General features: G+C 43.5%; 1 protein-coding gene and 2 long non-coding RNA genes across 4 annotated transcripts in view; 2 read left to right on the top strand and 1 right to left on the bottom strand.

Moving 5' to 3' along the window:
• Positions 1-892, top strand: part of LOC139828858 (uncharacterized) — a 22,175-nt gene extending 21,283 nt beyond the window's left edge. Inside the window, exon 5 of the long non-coding RNA XR_011740906.1 lies at positions 534-892. This is a non-coding gene — a long non-coding RNA (uncharacterized lncRNA). The remainder of the gene's footprint in view (positions 1-533) is intronic.
• The window catches only part of LOC139828857 (uncharacterized), a 24,946-nt gene extending 8,026 nt beyond the window's left edge, over positions 1-16,920 (bottom strand). Inside the window, exons 1-2 of the long non-coding RNA XR_011740905.1 lie at positions 16,790-16,920; positions 4,910-4,955 (exon numbers count right to left, since the gene is read on the bottom strand). This is a non-coding gene — a long non-coding RNA (uncharacterized lncRNA). The remainder of the gene's footprint in view (positions 1-4,909; positions 4,956-16,789) is intronic.
• SLITRK2 (SLIT and NTRK like family member 2) lies at positions 16,375-21,203 on the top strand. 2 transcript variants are annotated; one of them, XM_071813584.1, is made up of 2 exons: positions 16,375-16,772; positions 17,752-21,203. In XM_071813584.1, the coding sequence occupies exon 2, from the start codon at positions 17,795-17,797 to the stop codon at positions 20,366-20,368; it is 2,574 nt and encodes an 857-aa protein (XP_071669685.1). In that variant the 5' UTR covers positions 16,375-16,772; positions 17,752-17,794; the 3' UTR covers positions 20,369-21,203. The 2 variants fall into 2 exon arrangements, with proteins under 2 accessions (XP_071669685.1, XP_065702928.1); XM_065846856.2 differs by lacking the exon at positions 16,375-16,772 and adding an exon at positions 17,031-17,277.

Here is a 21,203-nt window from a genome sequence, read left to right as displayed (position 1 = left end):
GCTCTCAGGCGGGAGGCAATCAGCTGTCATGGATGGATGGATCCAGCTTTTCAGGAAGGACAGGCCAAGACAGCAAGGAGGGAGAGCTGCCCTTGATGTGAGAGCAACTGGGGTGCGTGGAGCTGTGCCTTGGCACAGATGATGAGCCAGCTGACAGCTTACTGGTCAGGACTGGAGAGCAGCCCATAGTGCGTGACATTGTTGTGGGTGTCTGCTACAGGCCACCTGATCAGGAAGAGGTAGATTGTCAGAGACTGAAAAGGATAATTTCTCAAACATTGTGGCAAAAACAGTTCATCCAGCCACAGGAGAAGGGACATCCCTAGTAGCAGGAGATGGGACATTAAAGAAAGGTGAATTGTGATTTACATATCAACGATGAGCTAACGAGTCACAGACAAAGGCCAGCTGGATGACACAGAAGGTGGGGGATGTAGAGCACGTAGCCCTGTATCCTGATGGGTCCATCATGGCATTCAAGGGAAAAGACCCCAGACTGACAAGACCCTTCTGGGCTTTTCCATCTTTCACAGTCACCCTCTCAGTAATGCCTGCACAAAAGACCAAAGATTATGCAAGCACGCAATCCAGAGGACTGTGAGAAGCCCACCTGTGCAAGCCCTGGACTGGTGTGCACCCACCATCCTGAGGACCACTCTGCCCACCAGTCTCACTGAAGGAACTGATCAAGACACCGGAGGATGCTGCACACCGCTGGATCCAAGACTACAAACCCCATCATGCACAAAGAAGAGCCATAAGGATGGTGAAATATCTTTTTTCTTTCTTTCCTGTACTTCTATTCTTTTACTTTCCTTTGTATAACTAATATAGTAAGGTAAGATTTACAGCCCCACGTGTGCCACAAACAAATCCTCTGCCACCAAAACATTTGCCAATTGGCCTCAGCTGCAAAATAAAAGCCTTTTGTTTATCGACCTTAAGTATTGTGCATACTGTTTTCCAACCAAGGGGACCCACAAACCTGAGTCACCTCTCCCCCCACCTATAGCTCTGGGTAGGACACGACATAGATGAGGGAAAAAAATGGAGGAAGTCTCATGCTCACAGGCCACCAAGAATCAGAACACTCAAGCTACTGCTAAGTGCTGCTAAGTAGCAGAACACACATCACAAAATGCTCCTGGTAGATCCTAGTTTGGCTCTATCTGCCTTAAAAGGTTACTTTCATCCTCTCCAGAAGCATTATGCTGCCTTTCAGAAGATGGTGTGCATCACCTGCATACACAGACCTCCTCAGCGGTTTCCAGGAGGGTTTCTTTGTTGTCTTACATCCCGCCAGGATGTTCTGCATCAGAAAGCAAGTTTCTGGACTCTCCGGCCTTATCCTGCTGATCACAGTTTGATGTCCTGAACGTGTAACGCATGCGAACAGCACGCACTGGCTGCAAATTCTTGGGAAGTGTTTCTTTTCATTTGGGCAAAAAGGAGGTTGTATGTGTAGGAGGTGTGTGAGCATACACCTTCTTTAAATAAAGATCCTCCATGTTTCCAGGTTAGAGTGCACTCTATCTCAAAAGCCTTCACCTGCCATCTATCCCAAAGCGACTGAATAGAAAGAAAGAGAACTGGAAAAACTTTGCTAACTACCGTAAAAGGAAAAATTGCTATAACATCGGGGTTACATGATTCATGAGTTCTCATCCTTATTGAGTGAAGGAGGCCTTCAGGATAGAGATAAGTGGTACTTGGCTGTAAGACACAAAATTTTCACTGATGATGAAAGACAAGGCTGAAACGTAATGGTGAAGAGTAGTTTCCGCAACACTGTGCTTCCCCATTCATATTTCCATGGCAGGAATTTCTCTGATTTTGTCACAGCCAGAATCCTCTATATTACAGAAGATGGCAGGCAGAGCCAGTTTTGCCTCAGTATAGGAACAGTCTTCACATGCTCTCATGGTGATGTGCTCATTCCCTCAGGATCTCTGAAAAGATCATGCAGCAATCAGAAAGTCCTGGGGTATGTTCTATGGATGTGGGACCATTTCTAGAGAATTTGAGGGAGGAATTTTGAAATATTTGGAATAGCTAGCAAGGATGAAATTTAGCTGCAGGAGTCTTCCCTCCTCTGTTCTTTACTGCCTGTAACTTCAAACAGAAATTAGGAGCCTTAATTTTCTTTAAACTGTGTGGCAAACTGTTCAGATTCAGTGAGTGCCTCAGGATCTTGCCTCACTACACTCTTACACGCACCTACATAATATCAATGCTTTACTTATTCCATATTTCAGTAAGTTAATTACACAATGAATTCTCTCATGCTGCAAATTTATCTTCATAGGGCTAACTTTTGATCCTGGGCATTAACTGTGATCAGTGCTAAGGCATAGACAGTCTATCCAATTAGCAGGTGGCAGCCTCAGAAGCTCAGGACACAGCACATCTGTTACTCTGCCTTCCAGAAGCTTTGACCTCAACAAACACACTTAATGAACCTGGCCATGGTATTTTGGCTGCCTATCTCAGCTCATCTGCTTGGATGGCATTTTGCCTATTAACAAGCTAATATATTACTTTCAGGAGATGCTAGAAAAAGATAGATTTAGATTCATAACTTGCTAAGTTCTGTTAAAATAGCTTTCTTCTGACACTGAGCAATTACATAAAGCATCTTGGCTTCCTCTGTATAAAACTGACTCATTATCAAACGCTCCCATGTATGGAATCCAAACAACTTGTTTTCTGACATCAGCAAAACCAAGTTTATATTTCAAAAGAGATTATTAATGACCACCTTATTCTGTGTTTTCCCATGTCAAGACCAAGGGGCACCTGATCTATAGTTAAGGTTCCTGCACACTGCACTGGTACCAATTGTACTACTGCATTAAATGTCAAAAAAATGTCCAATAAGCCTAGTACTTTGTTTTGTTGTCAGTTTCAAAGCCACAGAGGTATTCCATGACTCAGCTTCCATTAAAAGCCACTAGTTAATTGTGAACACCCCACCTCACTGCTTTGTACCTCCACTTAATCTGTTTGTATGTTTGTGTCCACGCATGCCTGATTGCTTTGACATGGCAGAACCCCAAAGCTATGCAAACAAGAATGCTACGATTTGAGAGTATGCTGGAAGTTGGATGAAATCAATCACTTTCCAGGTGTTCCTGGATGCCTGAAGATGTGTCAAATGAGGCTGTGCTTAAGAACTCTTAGATAACAGCAGGTGTTAAGGTAAGACTGCAGCAAAACTACGCATTGACCCTGTCTGCAATCTCTTTGTAGCTACCTGACATTTGATTCTAAGGATCCAAAGCAAAGCTGATCACAACACAGTATAGGGCACTGAAGTCTTACATGCTCAGAAAAGCCTTTCAGCTTGCCTCTTTGGCACACCAAATCTGTGCTTAAAAAGCATAGGCAAGAATGGAAAAGGGAAGCTTCCAGCTCTGGAGGCAGTCAAGATAATTTCTGAAGATAAACCCGACTGAGTGTATGACTATCCATTCAGCATCTCAAGTAGGTCATTAGCTCTAAAACCAATGGGTGATCATGTAAATAGAGCACTAGAACATCAAGAAAAATGCAGGGACCTGTGTTCTTACATGAACTTCCACTTGCTTGCATTTGCGCACTTGGGAATCACCACATTGTGGCTTCAAGGGTCCTTAACACGAAAGTACAAGGGGCTTAGTCATGGCAGAAGACTGACTCACACTGCCACTAGGGCCAGAGGAGCACAAGAAAAGAAGCATTGGTATCTCCTTGTTTTCAACAACCCAATATAATCAAAAGAGAGAACAATTCTATAACTGCTCTTCTGCCATATGCTGAAGAGATCCTCAATCTGTTCCAAGGAATGAAGCACAGCATGCAGTAGCTCGTATCATGGAGATACCAGCTCACCTCAGCATCACACCAGGACAATTAGTTTCCACACTGTTTTATACTGACATGGCTTCCAGTTCCAGCATTTGATTATTTCTGATAACCCTGGGATCTCCAAACTGGGCTCTTAAAATGGAGTTCACCCTATTCTAGTTTTGCATTCCCACAGCAGTCCCTCCTCTATGCCTCTTCCAGTTTGACTACTTTTCTCTTTTTTTTTAATATGATTGATTGAAAGTCTATCTTGTCACTCTCTGTTCAGTCCTACTCTAGCCAGGCATCTAAAACCTAGAGTTAAGATGAGAAGAAGGAGATCATAGGAACAGAAAGAAAGGATCGAGAGGAAAATATTGCAATCCATCAAGAAACTGCTCTTTCATTAACGAAGTGTGCTGTATAGCAACAGTAAAGAAGCCATGGAAAACTGCTTTAATCTAACATGGAATAAGGAACTTCATTAGAATGAGAAGAGTCATATGATGGGTGAAATTACAGGGCCTTTCTTGCTCAAGCCAGCTCATGCCTGGATTATTGCTAAGGGTTTAGAGAACTGAATACACAGTATTCTTTAAAGGGATGTGAGTGAAGGGGCTGGAAGTGAATATAACACAAGAAAACCTGAAATGGAGAGGAGGATGACGAATGTAACTTTCCTCATCTGCAAAATCAGTCCAACTAAAATTGAATAAAAGAACAAGATGATGGTTCCCTCCTACATTACATTCCATTCTGCATGTATACTGACATAAGAGAGCTAAGCATGAAAAATAGCTCTATTTTCAGCCCCACAAAGACGAAAGAAGTTTGGGGATATATGCAAAAGAAGTTACAAGGCTGACTCCAGCTAACAGTTTTCTACTGCCTCAAACTTTGCATGGTCTCCTACAAGGGGCTGGCTCTGCTGGCAGTGTCAGGCTTTGAGAGCCCTCTTTGGAGTGATTTTTCTACAGGCACATGGGCAGGTCACTTACCTATTGTTTCTATATCAATACAAAAAGCATGTTTTCATGAAGCCAAACGCAACCTTCCAAACAGAGTTGTAAAGAAGATTATTTACCTTTCTGAATCAATTGTAGGGTCCACGGCAAGTACATAACAGGAACCTGAAAAAAAAAACTTGGTCACTAAAACCACCACTGCAACCAAAGAAGTTTTGCATAGTCACATGCTAAACTATTCCTTCCTTTATTTTCAAACACAATGTAGCCACCTGAAAACAAAATTCTTATTTAGTGCTTAAGTAGTGAATAATATTAGTCCTCAGTTAAACATAAATAAAGATTAACTGCATGGCTCACATTAATATATTGGAAGATGTGACGCATAAATTTTAACACAGTGTACCAGCCTTGTGTTCATTTTTCTTTAAAATAAGAATTAGTAGAATCTGTCTCTCAAAAAGGTTTTTAAGAAACTCAAAAGTACGTGGTATTTTTCCTATAAAAGGAAAAGGGTATATGAATACACCAACAGAGATGAAGGTAATTAAAAACAAGAAAAAAAGCAGGGAAAACAATTTCAGTAAATTCTCCTTTTCAGGATCTAATTAATCTTAAAAGCTGTGAGTCTCCAGCCTTTCCCATGCATTTCAATGCAATGGAGAATGTCCCTTGCTACAAACTACAGGTCTGATTTACTGGAGTTTTGATTGAGGATAAAGACAGAAGAGTCAGTCTGTGGTACTCTCTCTTCACACTGAAAAGTGTCCAATTCCAAAGGCAAATGCACTCAGCTCAGTCATCCCAATTAAAGTGTCGGCTGCTATTCAGCATAAGCAAAGATAGCACAAGGAATGCAAAAGAATCAGCCATTATGGCATATTTACAAAGGCAGTACAGAAATCGATGTTGGCTAGGGACAGCAAAGGAAAACACATGTTACTAAAACAAACAGATGTGCATACATATATGTATGTATTTACACATACAGAGCTCTCACACACACATATATCACATAATGTAATTACATAAAAGGAGAAAAAACTCTTTGCTCTCTTTAGGTCATTCTCTGGAAATTGCCTGTATGAAAATAAGCAGAACTACAGCTGAAGCTGTAGTGTCTGGCTATTGAAACAGTGTCTTCTTGCTGCAAGTAAAAAGTGTTAGAAATAAAATTATTTTTAAAAAGACCGTTTGTTTTTTTTTTCATGGGTGTCTCTAACTACTCATCTAGTATGCACAGCACATATAAAGCTGATCTTATGCTGATGTCAGCCTGCCGTAACCCCTCATGCCTCTAGAGGAAATTCTGTGCTGAGATCAGGATGTGGCCCGATGCTGACCGGGTCATACCCTGCAGTGGTGCCAAGCACAGATCTCCTGACATCTCCGGAGGTTTTGCATCAGTGCTACTGGCAGTCTGTTAAATTCAGGTCAAGTCACCTGAAATGCTCCAGCTTCCTGGTTTCACAAATGCCTACCAGTTACTATATTTTTATCAGAAAGAATGAGACAGAGAGAGTTCCCTGCCAAAGGTTATCTCCAAGTTCATACTGTGTGTCCTTACGCTGCCACATCCAACAAATCGTTAACGCTGTCTTTTCCAAGCAGGCTTCCCTGGGACCAGTTTTGTGGGGCCAGCATGAATTTGTGCAGGCTACTGCAATTCAAGAGGACAAGCTGGATTGGCACCACGGCTCTTTGTGGACATGGTCAGCCTTCAAATGTTCATGAAATGATCTCTCACAATTCAGCTTTCAACTGCTACTGTTTTCAAGAACAAAAGAGACACAGGCAATGAGTCTGCTCAGCAAGAACAAAGCTCATCCAGAGCAGCGAGCACATCCCCAAAGTCCTCTGTGCTGGCTTGAAATGCCCCAGAGAAGGGTGAGGGATGTTCTGCTCCCCTCAGCCTCCCTGAAGAGCAGCAGCACTTGTACTGGGACCAACTGGAGGAACCATTCCAAGAGTTTTAGACTAGGTGGATGTTCATGCTCACACAGAAGGAGCTTCAACCACTTCTCTGTACCCATGTGGATCAAAATTACTGAGGAGGCTGGGCTGCAGTGAAATGCTGTGGCCTCCCAGCACTGAGAGTGAAGGTCACTTCTGACTCCTCTAATTTGAGAGGAAATTCACTCCAAAAGCTAACACAAGACATTGAGAAAGTCCTTGTTAAGCCCTTGAAGATCCAACTCAATTCCCTCTCCAACAGCTGGCATGGGTTTACAAGACATGGGAATAAGCTGGTACATAGCCCATGCTCTTGTACTCAGCACAGTGATGGAATTTGCACCCTTTAAACCCTTCGTAAAGCCAGACAACCCAGTCAAGCAGCAGCAAGATGCCACCTTGAAGTGTAATTATTTTATAGCCTCTCTTTATTTTTTGGAATATCAAAATTTATGACAATCACTAAAGCAGATTGATTACACCCTAAGCATAAACACACCATGATAGAGAAGTTGTTTTGCTGTCATCCCAAGAAAGCATCTATTTGCAAAGTACATGGCAATATCAAAGAGCTCTTTATTGATTAAACTTTGAAAATAAAATTGCACCACTTATCATATGCTGTTTGCAAAAATGTCAATCATTATAATACTCACATAAGCATACTGTGTCTTCCCCCTGAACTCGTTAAATTTATTACTGAGACTCTATCCTGAGCTGCCTACATGTGGAAAAAATATCTTTCAGATAACACATTAACATTCATAACCAGCATTTAAAGCTGTGCATGGTGCCATCGCAAAAGATAAGGGTCTTGTCAGCATTTCCAGCATAAGCCTCATTTCAGGGGATGGAGGGAGGGAGTGGTATCATTGTACTTCAGCTATTTTAAATGACACCAGCAAGAAGCCTGACCTACAAGTTGTCAATCTAATTGCACCTATCTTTCAGAGATAGTTGCATCTTTCACCTCCACATTTGGTTTAAAAAAATAGTCAAATTCTCAGTACACCATTGTAAATTACCTGGCAAGCGCTATCATTCTGCTTGTGCATACAGCATCCCACGTAATTATAATTCCAGATCCAAACCTTCATATTATAAAAGCTTTTAAGGTATGGAACGAAAAAGATATGACCACTTTCTCACAGATATGCTTGCACTCTGCAGAAGAAAGAGATAAGCAAAACAATAGCTAAAAAAACAACAATGAGGGCTCGGACCATGTCTCATATTATCAGATGTTCCTGCAGTATCAAAATACTAATAATACAGAGTACAAAGGGGGTAAAAAATGACAACTGTGACCCCAGTTCTGTTACAGATACAGCATAAGTGTTCATTTGCAAAATCAGAGCTGTTAGCCGTTGATGTTATTCTGTCAAAAGAAGCAGCATAGAATCATTTTGGTCACAAGAGATCCTCAAGAATCATTGACTCCAACCACAACCTAACTCTAGCACTAAACTATGTAGCCTAAATGGTTTGAGGCTTTAACCAGGGCAGTAAGGGGTTTTTACACATTTAACCTTGGCCCCAGCAAGACAGCACTTCCCTTAGAAGCGGGCCAGGCCTGCATATTGGTCTATGTTTTAGAAAGGATTGCAACCTGCCTTTTTTGCTTTCAACAGTAAACACACAGTTGTGATAAGGAAAGAGGGGCTTCAGAAAGCCACAAAAACTCTAAACCAGAAAGCATTGCAATGCTTGTACTTGACATGATCAGGACTGTTGACCAGTTCATAGCCAAATAACTATAAAGGAATTATCTCATCCCTATAGAATTCCAAGTGCATAAGTATCACCAATTAGAAATCATAAAGTCAAACACTTCTATTAGCAAAGCAACAACAAGATTTCTAGTTAGAAAGTTCAAATGCTACTAAGTATAGTGGTTGCAAAGCAAAAATACTTTGGAGCAAATATGTGTGCAAATAACTGGTTTTGCCCGCAGTTTTCAAGATTCCAAACTAGAGCTGATTACCAAGGTTGACTGAGTTGTCCTCCTATCAGCTTCACTTGCTACTCGGTTATGAAGTGGATATTAAAATCTCTTGCTGTGCAAACAATTTTATTGCTTTGCAGGAAGAAAGACTGATAGGTGTTAAAAAAAGATGCCATATAAAGGACAGGTAGTTATTCATAAATTCTATGCTTCATAATGGAAAAAAATGCCACAAGTGTTACGGAATACATACACATACTTTAAATCGAGGTCAAATGCTCACTCCTTCTTGCCAAAGCTGTTCCACTCCACATGGAATCTAATGGACTAGAAAGACACCACACAAGGAACAAGAACCCCCACGTGTGACAATCAGGACGTGTACTCATCCACTGACTATCCAACAGATTCAGGTGTCCCCAGCATCCCCCAGCATTCAAGCTGGAAGGGAGATGACTAATTACCTTCAGCATCCTGGACTACAATAGCTACAATATAAAGCACAAGTATTGTAACCTCTTCTCTCCCTGTTGTCCTCTCAGTTAATTCACCGTGTCCTTACTTTGCTTTGAAATGTGTCTATCAGGACAGAGATGGCTCTGACGATGCTCAGGAAAACAGGTAAACCGTACATGTTAAAAATTGAGATACCAAGTGATTTTGAGCACCATCAGAATTTGGTCACTGTCAATAGGGGAGGACATTCTGAGTATGCCTATTTTCTACCTGGGCACCTAAGTTTCACAATAAAATGTCACATTAGATACTCGAGATCTGTGTGCATTTGTATGCAAACTCCCTGGAGTAGAAGTCAGATGAAATCTTGGCCCCGTGAAGCCAAAGGGAGATTTGTCAGCAGCTGAAGTCTAGGTCAGGATTTTATGTATGTTTGTATTGTGCTTTGTGCAATAACAACTCAGGGAGCTACTTCAGATGCCAAATAAATTTTAAGGTCTCCCTGGAGTTTGAAATTCTTTATTCTAAGAGATTCTCCCCAACATATTAATGCAACCACTATCCTCATAAGTTCTAATTGTCTCATCAATTTATTTTCATGCCACTTTGAGTTATACATCATGCTTCAAAGTCATTAGGTGTAACCGACTGGCCTCCACAAAGAGAAATATTATAGGGTATTTTTCAGTTAAATGATTACTGCTCAGAGACAGCAAAGTCTGTAGCTAAAACAATGTGGGAAAGACTGCAGGAAAGCAGGGAATACTTTTCTCTAGTCGAAAAAATGAGTCGTTATTTCTCAGAGACTTATCTTTTCTATCCTTGGAAAAACAGAAAAGAAGCTGTTTCTTCCTAAAAGCTATATCATTGGGGGTTTTTGGAGCCTTTTTTTTTTTTTTTTTTAATGTTCTGACTTATTACACCTCATTTTCAGACACAAATTGCTTGCCTTTTCAGTGTAATTTCTTCCTTCTTATTGACTCCAGGTGGCTTTTTGGCCTGCACCATGTTGAGTTACTAGCCATCAACCAGCTTCACCTCTGAGACCAGAAACCACCATCTCAGTCCTGCCAACTCTTTTGTTCTTGTGCAACATTAAGCAGTGAAGTACTCACATTGAACCCACACAGAAACAAGGCCTTAAAACAACCTGCAAATAATGGTGAGTGTCCGATCTGAAATGAAAATGTGATCAAGCTCTAAGGCTATTCCAATCCGTTATTACTTGATCTTGGAGGAGCCTGCAAACTACAAGACAAATGCTTAAGAACATGTCTCCCTCCCTGTTCCTGGAAGGCAGCTGGGTGAGCACCCAAAACACAAGTTTTCAGTTCTCACCCAAACTCTGATGTGGATTTTCCTGATAGATAACAGTTCTTGAGGCCAGGCTGCAACCTTTCTTCTGGCTGGGGCAATTCTCAGGCACTAATGGCCACCACTTCTCATCAAACCTGGTTAAAATATTTGTGAAGGAAGGGGACCTTAACTGACAGCACATATTGTGCACATACGTAAAGCACAATTACATTTATGTTAGGAATTGGGTGAAAAGCACAAAAGCCAATGACTGCCCAAAATTTTCTTCTGCCAGCAACTATCCACAAACATCTCATGGAATGAACTTAATGGAAGGAATTTTTGGGAACACACAAAATCTGAAAAAATACTGTTTTTTTTCTACCCATCATGGAGTAAAATCAGAAATATGTGACCTCTGTGCATAATGACAACTCAATGACACAGCTCTCATTCTGAATGTGGAATATGAAATGCTTACCATGAACTGCTCAAAAATAATCCTCAGGCCATGATTATTCATAGAAATTATTTGGTGAGTAATTTCAATTAAATAAATTCAAGGAGTCAAGAAAAAGAGACTAAACTAATAGAATACATTATTTATGATGAATAATTCATTTGAAGGAACTACTCCCCTACACATTGCAGAAAGCCAGCTCAAGGCATAGGGCACCGGAGTCCCACTTAAGCCCTGTTTTGAGGTCTTAATTGGGGGCTTTCATGATGAATCACTCTATGTTGGCCCTCTGCCCAGGAGTGAATTTCACCCATTGCTCCTGCTCCTCACATATTGCTAGATATGTCATTAGCACAGTGGGATTTGGATTCTTTCAACTTTACAGCCATAAAAATAATGATATCGAGAGATTTCATTATGGTTCTTTTGCCACTAATAAATAAAGGGAAGAAACCTCTCACATCAGCCCACCAGACTTTCAACAGAGAACATTCATCATACCCATATATCAACTGCATAATGTAAATATGAGCCCCATTACTAAGGCATGCCCATTCAGTAAAGCAAGAAGACCTGGTAATTTCAACAAGACTCTCTGAATGACTAAAACCACTTGTGTGAACTTGTTCTTGCATGATGGGACATCTTCAGTTACAAACATTCACAGTATGTAACACGTAGATTAGGAGTCTGAAGAGATCTGAAAAATTGCACTTATAAATGGAAGTGGTAAATATTGCTGTAGACATTCACCCATTTGAAGTGGAAGGAACAATAAATCCATTGTTGTTTTAAGGATGGGAAAAAATCATTTTTTATGTTCTTGATGCTCAGCAGTGTCATCACAGAATATCATCTGGAAGATTCATCTCACTGTTCCTATCAGAGAAAAAGAACTCATTGACATGATGAAACAAAGCACTTCCAAAAATATTTAACCCACTCAATAAGATGTAAGTGCATGCTTTTAAGTTAAACACTTATTCAAAGATCTGATCCAAATCCCACTGAAATCAGTAGGAGTCCTTCCATTGACACAAAAGGGCTTTGGATCAGGCATACTACTTGCTGAAGAGGATGAAAACATCCATAAATATCAACTGTCTCACAGTATTTTGCTGGGTCTTATGCTAAAAGGAGTGTGTGTACAACGGGAGGGGAGATTTGGTTTTCCATGCAAAAAAGAAAAAAATTGGGCTAAAGCTAAAATGAAGTGCAGTCTTAACTACACAGTGGTGATTCTGTCAGGACTGCCAGTACGCTTGCTACCTGGGATGCTTTTTGACAGACAGCTTCTATATCACATTACCTACTGAAAGCAATATTACTGGTGCTATAACCCACAAAATTTGCTCCTTGTTTTTAAGAAAGTTACAATTCCATACCAATGATACAAAAATTCAGAAACTGACAGTTTTACTGCTGTGATTTGCACCACCAGTGTAAAATCATGCTGTGCTGTCTCAAAACAGATTACCCCAGATATACCGAAACAAATCACGGCAAAATCTCTTGGCAAAAAATTATTCTATCTTGAAATTAAATAATAGTTCTCAATGATGTGTATCCTTGGCCAGGATCTGAGTCCTTGCAGGAAGCAGCAATTGAGGGAAGAATTACAAAGCATGTTCATTTTAAGTCATAGTTCATTAAATCATTTTACTTATACAGTTGGCAGTCATGAAGTGTCAGCAAACAATATTCTGACGTAGCCCATGGCTCTCCAGGTGTTTAAATGGCTGGGGAAAATGACATTAAAAAAGCATCTGGAAGCCAAGGAAATTCAGAAGAGGTAATAGCAACGGCCTTTCCTGACTGGCAGCAAACAGCAGCTCAGTAGACACCACACATTCAGAAGCCACTGTCACTCAGGAGCGCCCTGCTGCCCACAGACTGCGGCAGCCACCAGCTCCCCTTCCATGGAGCCTTCGTCACAAACACCTCTCTCCTCTGCCTCTCTCGGGCAGGCATCGCACCAGTTTGCTGTTGCTGGGCAGCACGGGTGAGCAGGGATGGGTGCCAGGGCCGTGGCGGGCAGAGCCTGCCAGCTCCTTCCTCCATGGCTTTCATGCTCACCCTCCCTCACTCATCCCTTGCCCAAAGACAGCAAGCGACAGCCAGAGCCTCCTCCCTCACCCTCTCCTTTACAGCATACTTTCCAGTGCTGCTGAACAAGATAAAACCTTGGATTACAAGGAACAATCATTTTGCATACTGCTCACTGCTAAATCTGGAAACTGTTTATTTCCTTAATAATTACTTTTAAGTGAGGAGCAAAAATATCCCACTTACACTACAGGAAACTTTCCAAAAATGTACATACTCACAAAGGGAGAGTGCCTCCAGCTACAAATAGGCACATATACAAACACAGGCATACAGAGAAATATTCCCTTGGAAAGCAAGGATATAGGGTACTTGCTGAATAGCAACAATGAATATCTCAGAACCCTAAAAGCTGACATGGAGTAGGCATCTCATATTATGCACTTCAGGATCACATGCTGAAGAACACATGAGATCACTAAATACCTAAATTTACAAATTCCCATTGTTTCACCACATCAGTCATCATGTTCTGCTCACAAAAGTCAGTATTGACACCTATTTATACTACATGAATAAATCGCTCCTTACCCACCACCAGCACACAGGCTACCTTGTTAGTTTCTAATGATCAGTAAAACTTACATCTTGCCCTCCATCCAATTTGCAGAGATTTTCGCGTAGTTTGTTGCTGCACCCTTTTCTTTATTCCATAAGACTTGGTGGATATGTTTGTTCCTTATTCATTTATATACAGAAAAACAGAAACAGACAAACTGACAGGTAAAGATGTGTAAGTAGTGTTCAGCATCCATCTGCAGATACAACGTGGAGAAAGAAAATGATTCCACATTTCCAGACATATTTTGCTCCTTGATATTTACTCTCACAGAAGGACACTGGCATGATGTGCCCTAGACAGGAAGGGTAATGATCTACAACAAATTTGATGTACTTAGGCTTCATGCTGTGGTCTGACTTATTGTTTGTTTGTTTGTTTTTTCCTGCCAGCAGATAGATAAAGTGGTGGCTTTAGGACCATGTAGGAACCAAAATCTGCTTTGGTGCTTCGGTAGATGCACCAGCATAGGACTAATACAGACTATTAGAAGTTGGTTAATGCTGGTATCAGGCAGGTAAGTCTTTAGTTCATACCTGCTCTGGAGTAGTTTGGGAGTTGGCCCATGGGAAACAAATATAGGATAACTAAGGGCTGTTAAGCCAGCAGACAAGGATAGCATGACAAAAATTGCAAACTGAAGGTAGTCAGATGCAGAGTTGAGGAGAAAGCATAATTTTTTACCTGTGGGACATGAAAGCTACTGGAACAATATACCAAAGATTATGGCAGATTTTCTTCAGAGGCAATTGCTAAAATATGCCTGGATATATTATTGGTTTTTCAGTATTTTGTTCCGCTTTTACCTTTTCCTAGGAAGTATGATCTAGTTTAAACAGGAATTAATTCCAGTGTAGCTGATGGCCTGGGTTATCCAAGATCCAAAAGCCACAATGGTTCCATTAAGCATTATAATCTAGGAATCCGTGAGTTTGCAAATTTGCACTCGGTCTTTTTAACTTTGCTCCAAAACAGAGCATGAGGGAACACAGCAAAGCATTTGGGAATAAAAAACAACCTTCACAATGCTCACAAATCAGGCCTAACACACTGAATTTTCCCAAACGCTCCCAGGCTCCCGTATCAACCTGCCTCCTGACTTTCCATTCCTGGAGGTTCCTAGATAGTCACAGCCTGAAAATGTTCTCACATTCAACGTGCAAAATAAAAAGGCAGTAAAACAGGTAGGGGGAAAAGCCGTTTTTTTATACTTTGTGTTTTTAATTGAAGGGATTATAAAACACTTCAGGCATGCCGAGATGCTTTGTTCCTAAATAAAAAGCTGTAGCTTTTTTTTTTTAAAAAATCCCTGTTCCTCCTCCTCCAACAGTGGTTATTATATGCATGCATTTGCAGTGTAATAGAATCAGTATCATCTCTGTGTCTTATTACTGCTGCAATCCCCTAACATGCTGTTCTTTCCATCCCACATGAATCTGGTAATTACTGCTGAGGCATGCCATGCGTATGCTTTCCCTTCCCAGACAGGAGCAGCAGTTAACACAAACACATTTCCTATGTACTGGTAAACAGAGGCAAGTGGGACAGTATATGCTGCCCCATGAGCCAGTTTCAGGACGTGATCCTTGCTCACCAGAAAGCTGCACGTCACTGAAACTCATGGACATGAAACAAATGTACGCTGTGAGATGAGAGGAAATGCATTGGACTCACTTCTGCCTTCAGCTATTGCTGTGTGTTGGAGCGAGCTCTGCGAGTGCTGGCAGCGCTGTGCAGGGCTGCTTGGATGAGGAGCATTGAAGGCAGGCTACAGGATCATGTGTGTGTCAGTGTGGGCAAGTGTTGGCTATGAAGACGCTCCCTTCAGGAAAACAAAACAAAAATCAACCTGGGTCTACTTTTACTGTCTCTTTTTAGGTGCATGCCCCCAGACCGTGTTAGAAAGATCTGAAAATAAGAATTGTTATGTTTAGTAACTAGTTCAATTTTGCTCCCCAAACACCATATTCTAATGTTTAAAGCAGAAAACAAGCAAAAAATATTGGAGAAAAATAATCTGGCTGCTGGTGTATTAGTGTTGCAAGAGCCCAGACCTGCTACATACATCTTTCCTGATCTTAGCAGTTTTTGCTCCTGAATTCAGCTGGATAAAGAGAGTTACAAATGGAGCAGCTCTGAGTGCATTTCAGAAACCCAATCTTGTTGAAATTCAAGCAGCACCACACCAAAAGCATGCTCCAGCGCTGGATGCTCCTGCTTTTTTCTGCAACCTCTCCAAATTTAAGGTAGGGAAGTTGCAGCTGCTCCAATCCCAAGGGCAAACTCCAGCACTATTCCTGCCTAGCAGCACTGCAAAGGCAACTGTGTTGGCTGCTGTAGTATGCTACCTTTTCTGATCTCAAGACCCCTAGAAGAATAGATAAGACATTTCTGCTGCTCCTAAAATGTAGGCTCTGATACATAATGGCTAAAGAATAACACAAGATGACAGTGTCACTTCTGCGAAGTCCGGCATTCTTTTTACAGCAAACTTCTACGTTCTAAAGACTAAGTGAAGTGTGTCTAGTTCCCTATAAAAATTTGGTAATAATGCACCCTGCTATTCTAGCACTTTAAAATTTTTATTGTGGACTGTCCTTTTCTTTTTTTTTTCCTTTGCTAGGGGGAATCCAAAGTTTTACTTTACAGGCAGAGATCAAGAGCAGCCATCCTTTCCCATCAAGCAGATCTGTGCCCAGTGCATGGTGCTTAAGCAGAACAACAATAAACCGCATTCAACATCTTGTTCTTCTTAAAGGCAGCAAACCCCTATACCAAAACACATCAATTTGGCAGTGGGACTAGTCTAGCCAGCGTGAATGATCCCATTAGATGTGGTCTTAGCTGCTCAGCACTCGGGGGAGCTTTCTGGAGCGCGTAGGGGTTCAGCCACACGACAGCCGGTACCTGCCAGCCCAGCTCGGTGGAAGGTGTTGAACTTCCCTGAACGTGCAGAAAACGTCAACGTGCTGGACACGGCAATTTGGGGAAGGCAGTTGCTGCAGCAGGAATGGGGGATAGATGCTGATGCCAGATCCAGGTTTTCCAGCACCCCTGCTCCGACAGCCAGATTGTGCGTGTGCGGTGCGTGTGTGTGTGTGTGCGCGCGTTTGCCGGCTGGCTTTTGCCGAAGAATGTGGTTGACTTGCTCTCCATTTTTGAGGGCACGGATTTAGGGACTCGGGGCGAAAAATTCTCCGGATCCAGGTAAATCCGCTTGTTACCTTATTCCACTCCCCGGCTCCGAGTGTCCGCGCTGTCCTGGGCGCAGCGCGGCTGCCAGTGCTGTCAGAGCGCTCCCGCGATGAGCAGCCGAGCCGGGAGCGGAGCCGCTGCTGGAGCCACCGGGGGGTGCGGGGACGGAACTGGGGGGGGGCAGGGGGGGAAGGGGGGCTGGAAAAAAACGTGTCCCCCCCGCCCCCGGAGTGACGTCAGCGCGGCTCCGTGCGGGGCAGCCGGCAAAAGCCCCGCTCCGCGCCGCGCCCCGCGCAGAGCCGCCCGCGCTCCCGCAGCGGCCCCGCTGCCGCTCCTCGGCCCAACTTCCCGCCGAGCCGCGGCCGGGACGGGACGGAACGGAACGGAGGCACCTCGCTGGGCTCCTCCTGAGGCGTGAGGCGGGCGATGCCTCTCGCCGCCGGGTGCGTGGCTCCCGGGGCACGGCGCTCGGCGGCGGCCCCTGCCCTTGCTGCCCCTTCGGGCGCCCCGAGAGCAGGTACGAGCCGAGCAGCGCGGGGGCGGTACGGGATGCGCGGTGCGGAGGTGCCCTGCTGCTGGAAAGGGGGTAGGGAGGGTTCGCGGTCGTTAATTCTTCCCCTCCAGTTTCAAATGCTGACAGTGACTGGGAGCGGGGGCAGCGTCGCGGCGGGAGGGGACGGGGCCGCTCTGCTGGCGGCCGCCGAGGTGGAGGCGGCTGCTGCGGCGGGTGGAGGGGTCGGGCGGGGGCAGCGCTGGGGAGCCCAGGTTTTCGGAGGGCTCCCGACGGGGCTTCCCCCACAGCAGCTCCCCTGGCGCTTTCCGAGAGGAAAGCAAGCGGTGGAGAAAGGGGCATTTCGGAGTTTTGCAAGTCGCTGCCTTGGTGCTCCTCTCCCCTCCAACCTTGCAAGCTGCTTTGCCCTCCCTTGGCAGCCTCTGCTCCTGGCCGTTTTCACTGGGGATTTCTTCTTTCTCTCCTTACCTGTCTCAAAAGGTTTGACTGTAGGTACTGAAGCAGGGATCGACGGCGCATAAAGATGCTGAAGGGTGTTTGGTTGCTCAATTTGTTAATAGTGGCTGGGATCTCGCAGACAGAGAGTCGCAAACCTGCCAAAGACATTTGCAGCAAGAGCCGCTGCCCTTGTGAGGAAAAGGAGAACGTGCTGAACATTAATTGTGAAAACAAAGGATTTACAACTGTCAGCCTCCTCCTGCCACCACCGTCCAAGATCTACCAGCTGTTTCTCAACGGGAACGCGCTGACCCGCCTGTTCCCCAATGAGTTCGTCAACTACTCCAATGCCGTGACCCTCCACTTGGGCAACAACGACATGCAGGAGATCCGCACAGGGGCCTTCAGCGGCCTTCGTACCCTCAAGAGGCTGCACCTCAATAACAACAAGCTGGAAGTGCTGAAGGAGGACACGTTCCTGGGCTTGGAGAGTCTGGAGTACCTGCAGGCTGATTACAATTACATCAGTGCTATTGAGGCTGGGGCCTTCAGCAAGCTAAACAAGCTCAAGGTGCTGATTCTCAATGACAACCTGCTGCTGTCTCTGCCCAGCAATGTCTTCCGCTTCGTGCTCCTCACTCATCTGGACCTGCGAGGGAACCGGCTGAAAATGATGCCTTTTGCTGGTGTGCTAGAGCACATTGGAGGCATCATGGAAATCCAGCTGGAGGAAAACCCTTGGAACTGCACCTGCGACTTGTTGCCGCTCAAGGCCTGGCTAGATACCATCACCGTGTTTGTGGGCGAGATAGTTTGCGAAACCCCCTTCAGGCTTCATGGGAAAGATGTGACCCAGCTCACCAGGCAAGATCTCTGCCCTAGGAAAAGCTCCGGTGATTCAAACCAGAGGGAAAAACACCCTGTTCTCTCAGACCCACACATCTCGAGGCTATCACCCACAGCCAACTCTGCCATCAATCCCACCAGAGCCCCAAAAGCCAGCCGGCCACCCAAAACCAGGAACCGCCCCACACCTCGTGTCACTGTTTCAAAAGACAGACAAATATTCGGACCTATCATGGTTTACCAGACAAAGTCTCCCGTGCCCATCACCTGCCCAGCTGGCTGCATCTGTACTTCACAGAGCTCAGACAACGGCTTAAATGTGAACTGCCAAGAGAAAAAGATAAGTAACATCTCTGATCTCCACCCTAGGCCCACCAGTCCAAAGAAACTTTACCTTACCAGTAACTATCTGCAAGTCATTTATAGAACCGATCTCATAGAGTACAGCTCTCTGGATTTGCTACATCTAGGAAATAACAGAATTGCAGTGATACAAGAAGGTGCCTTTAGAAACCTCACAAGTTTACGTAGACTTTATCTTAATGGCAACTACCTTGAGATTCTGTACCCATCCATGTTTGACGGGCTGCACAGCCTGCAATATCTTTACCTAGAGTACAATGTCATTAAGGAGATCCTGCCACGCACCTTTGATGCTCTGAGTAATCTTCATCTGTTATTTCTCAATAACAACCTGCTCAGATCCTTGCCCGACAAAGTCTTTGGCGGCACTTCCCTCACAAGACTCAACCTTAGAAACAACCATTTCTCACACCTGCCTGTGAGAGGAGTCTTGGACCAGCTCTCAGCTCTAATTCAGATAGACCTTCAGGAGAACCCTTGGGACTGCACATGTGACATCCTGGGACTGAGGAACTGGATAGAGCAAGTCACTAACCAGAACAACCAGCAGTCAAATCCCCCCGTGGTTATCAATGAAGTCATATGCGAGTCTCCTGCCAAGCACTCTGGACAGCATCTGAAATTCCTGAGCAAAGCAGCCATTTGCCCAGAGAACCCCAACATGTCAGACTCGTCTCTCTTCTCCATGAACCAGAACACAGATACACCCCATCTCCTTGGTGTGTCACCCAGCTCCTATCCAGAAATACACACCGAAGTTCCGCTGTCCGTCTTAATTTTAGGCTTGCTGGTTGTGTTTATTTTGTCAGTCTGTTTTGGGGCAGGCCTGTTTGTCTTTGTCCTTAAGCGCCGGAAGGGGGTGCAAAGTATGCCCAGCAGCGCAAACAACTTAGATATAAGTTCGTTTCAGCTCCAGTACGGGTCTTACAACACTGAGACCCATGATAAAACTGAAGGACACGTTTATAACTACATTCCCCCTCCCGTTGGACAGATGTGCCAAAACCCAATCTACATGCAAAAGGAAGGGGATCCAGTTGCCTATTACAGGAATCTCCATGAGTTTAGCTATAGCAATCTTGACCACAAAAAAGAAGACCCCACCAGTCTTGCATTTACAATCAGTGCAGCTGAATTACTGGAAAAGCAATCCTCGCCAAGGGAACCAGAGCTTCTGTATCAAAACATTGCAGAAAGGGTCAAAGAACTCCCCACCGGAGGATTAGTTCATTATAACTTTTGCACCTTACCCAAAAGGCAGTTTGCTCCTTCATATGAATCAAGGCGCCAAAACCAGGACAGGATAAATAAAACTGTTTTATATGGAACTCCCAGGAAATATTTTGCAGAACAGTCTAAACCCGAGCATCCTTTACTCCAAGGAAAGCTACAAACAGAACCAGACTACCTCGAAGTTCTGGAAAAACAAACTGCGATCAGCCAGCTGTGAGGGGGGAATTGGGAGGCAAAGGAAAATTTTTAAATGAGCTCAGCGTCACATTTGATTGAGTCTGAACTCAGTGCTGATGTCACCTGTCACATTCCCAACATTTCCACTTTTTAAATTAGAGAGGGAGAGAGAAATGGAACCCCTACAGCATAGCAGGGACGTGGTGTTGCTTTTGCAATGTTCCCTTTAAGTTATTTCTATATCTCTCTCCTTTTGCCCCTTCTGTAGGAACTGTCACTGCAAATGTATGTTTCTGTAATATATCTTGCATAATTCTTTTTGATTTGGAAGGAAATGAAGAAGGGGGTCTTTGGGTTTTCTGATTTTTTCTTTTCATTTCCAAGTGGGATGTTAATGTATTATGTAGAAGATCTCCAAAGATCTTTTTTCCTGGACTATGACTTTTCTTTTGTAAATAATAATATACAGTACTGCTGTTTTAATTACCAAGTATAGCCACTGGGCGTCACTTTTTTGTGTTAAAGTGCCTTTGCACTTTAAGTACATTATTACTTAATTGTTGCTCTTAGCTTTGATAAATTGAACCTATTTTAATGTGTTGTATTTTTGAAATTAAAAAATAATTGTAAAATAGATCTATATGTCAGCTGCATTAAATCAGAAGGTTTGATTTATAGGAAAGCTGCCCTTCTTTAAAGGAATCTAATTCTAGGACCTTTTAGACTCAAATGTACATTATTGGGGTACTTTTTTCCCTCTAGGTTTCTTTAGAGTGATTCACTGAAATCTACTGAGAGGATTTAGCAATGGACTAGAGGTTATCAAATGCCTCAGCTGCAAGTAACAGCTCATTAATAAAAGATGTTTAACACAA

The sequence above is a fragment of the Patagioenas fasciata genome, chromosome 11 (assembly GCF_037038585.1).
Source record: "Patagioenas fasciata isolate bPatFas1 chromosome 11, bPatFas1.hap1, whole genome shotgun sequence".
Taxonomy (NCBI): domain Eukaryota; kingdom Metazoa; phylum Chordata; class Aves; order Columbiformes; family Columbidae; genus Patagioenas; species Patagioenas fasciata.
This window is presented reverse-complemented; position numbering and strand designations above follow the sequence as displayed.

Coding starts and splice junctions, on each gene's coding strand:
- SLITRK2 (XM_071813584.1), top strand. CDS start 17,795: ATGCTGAAGGGTGTTTGGTTGCTCAATTTGTTAATAGTGGCTGGGATC.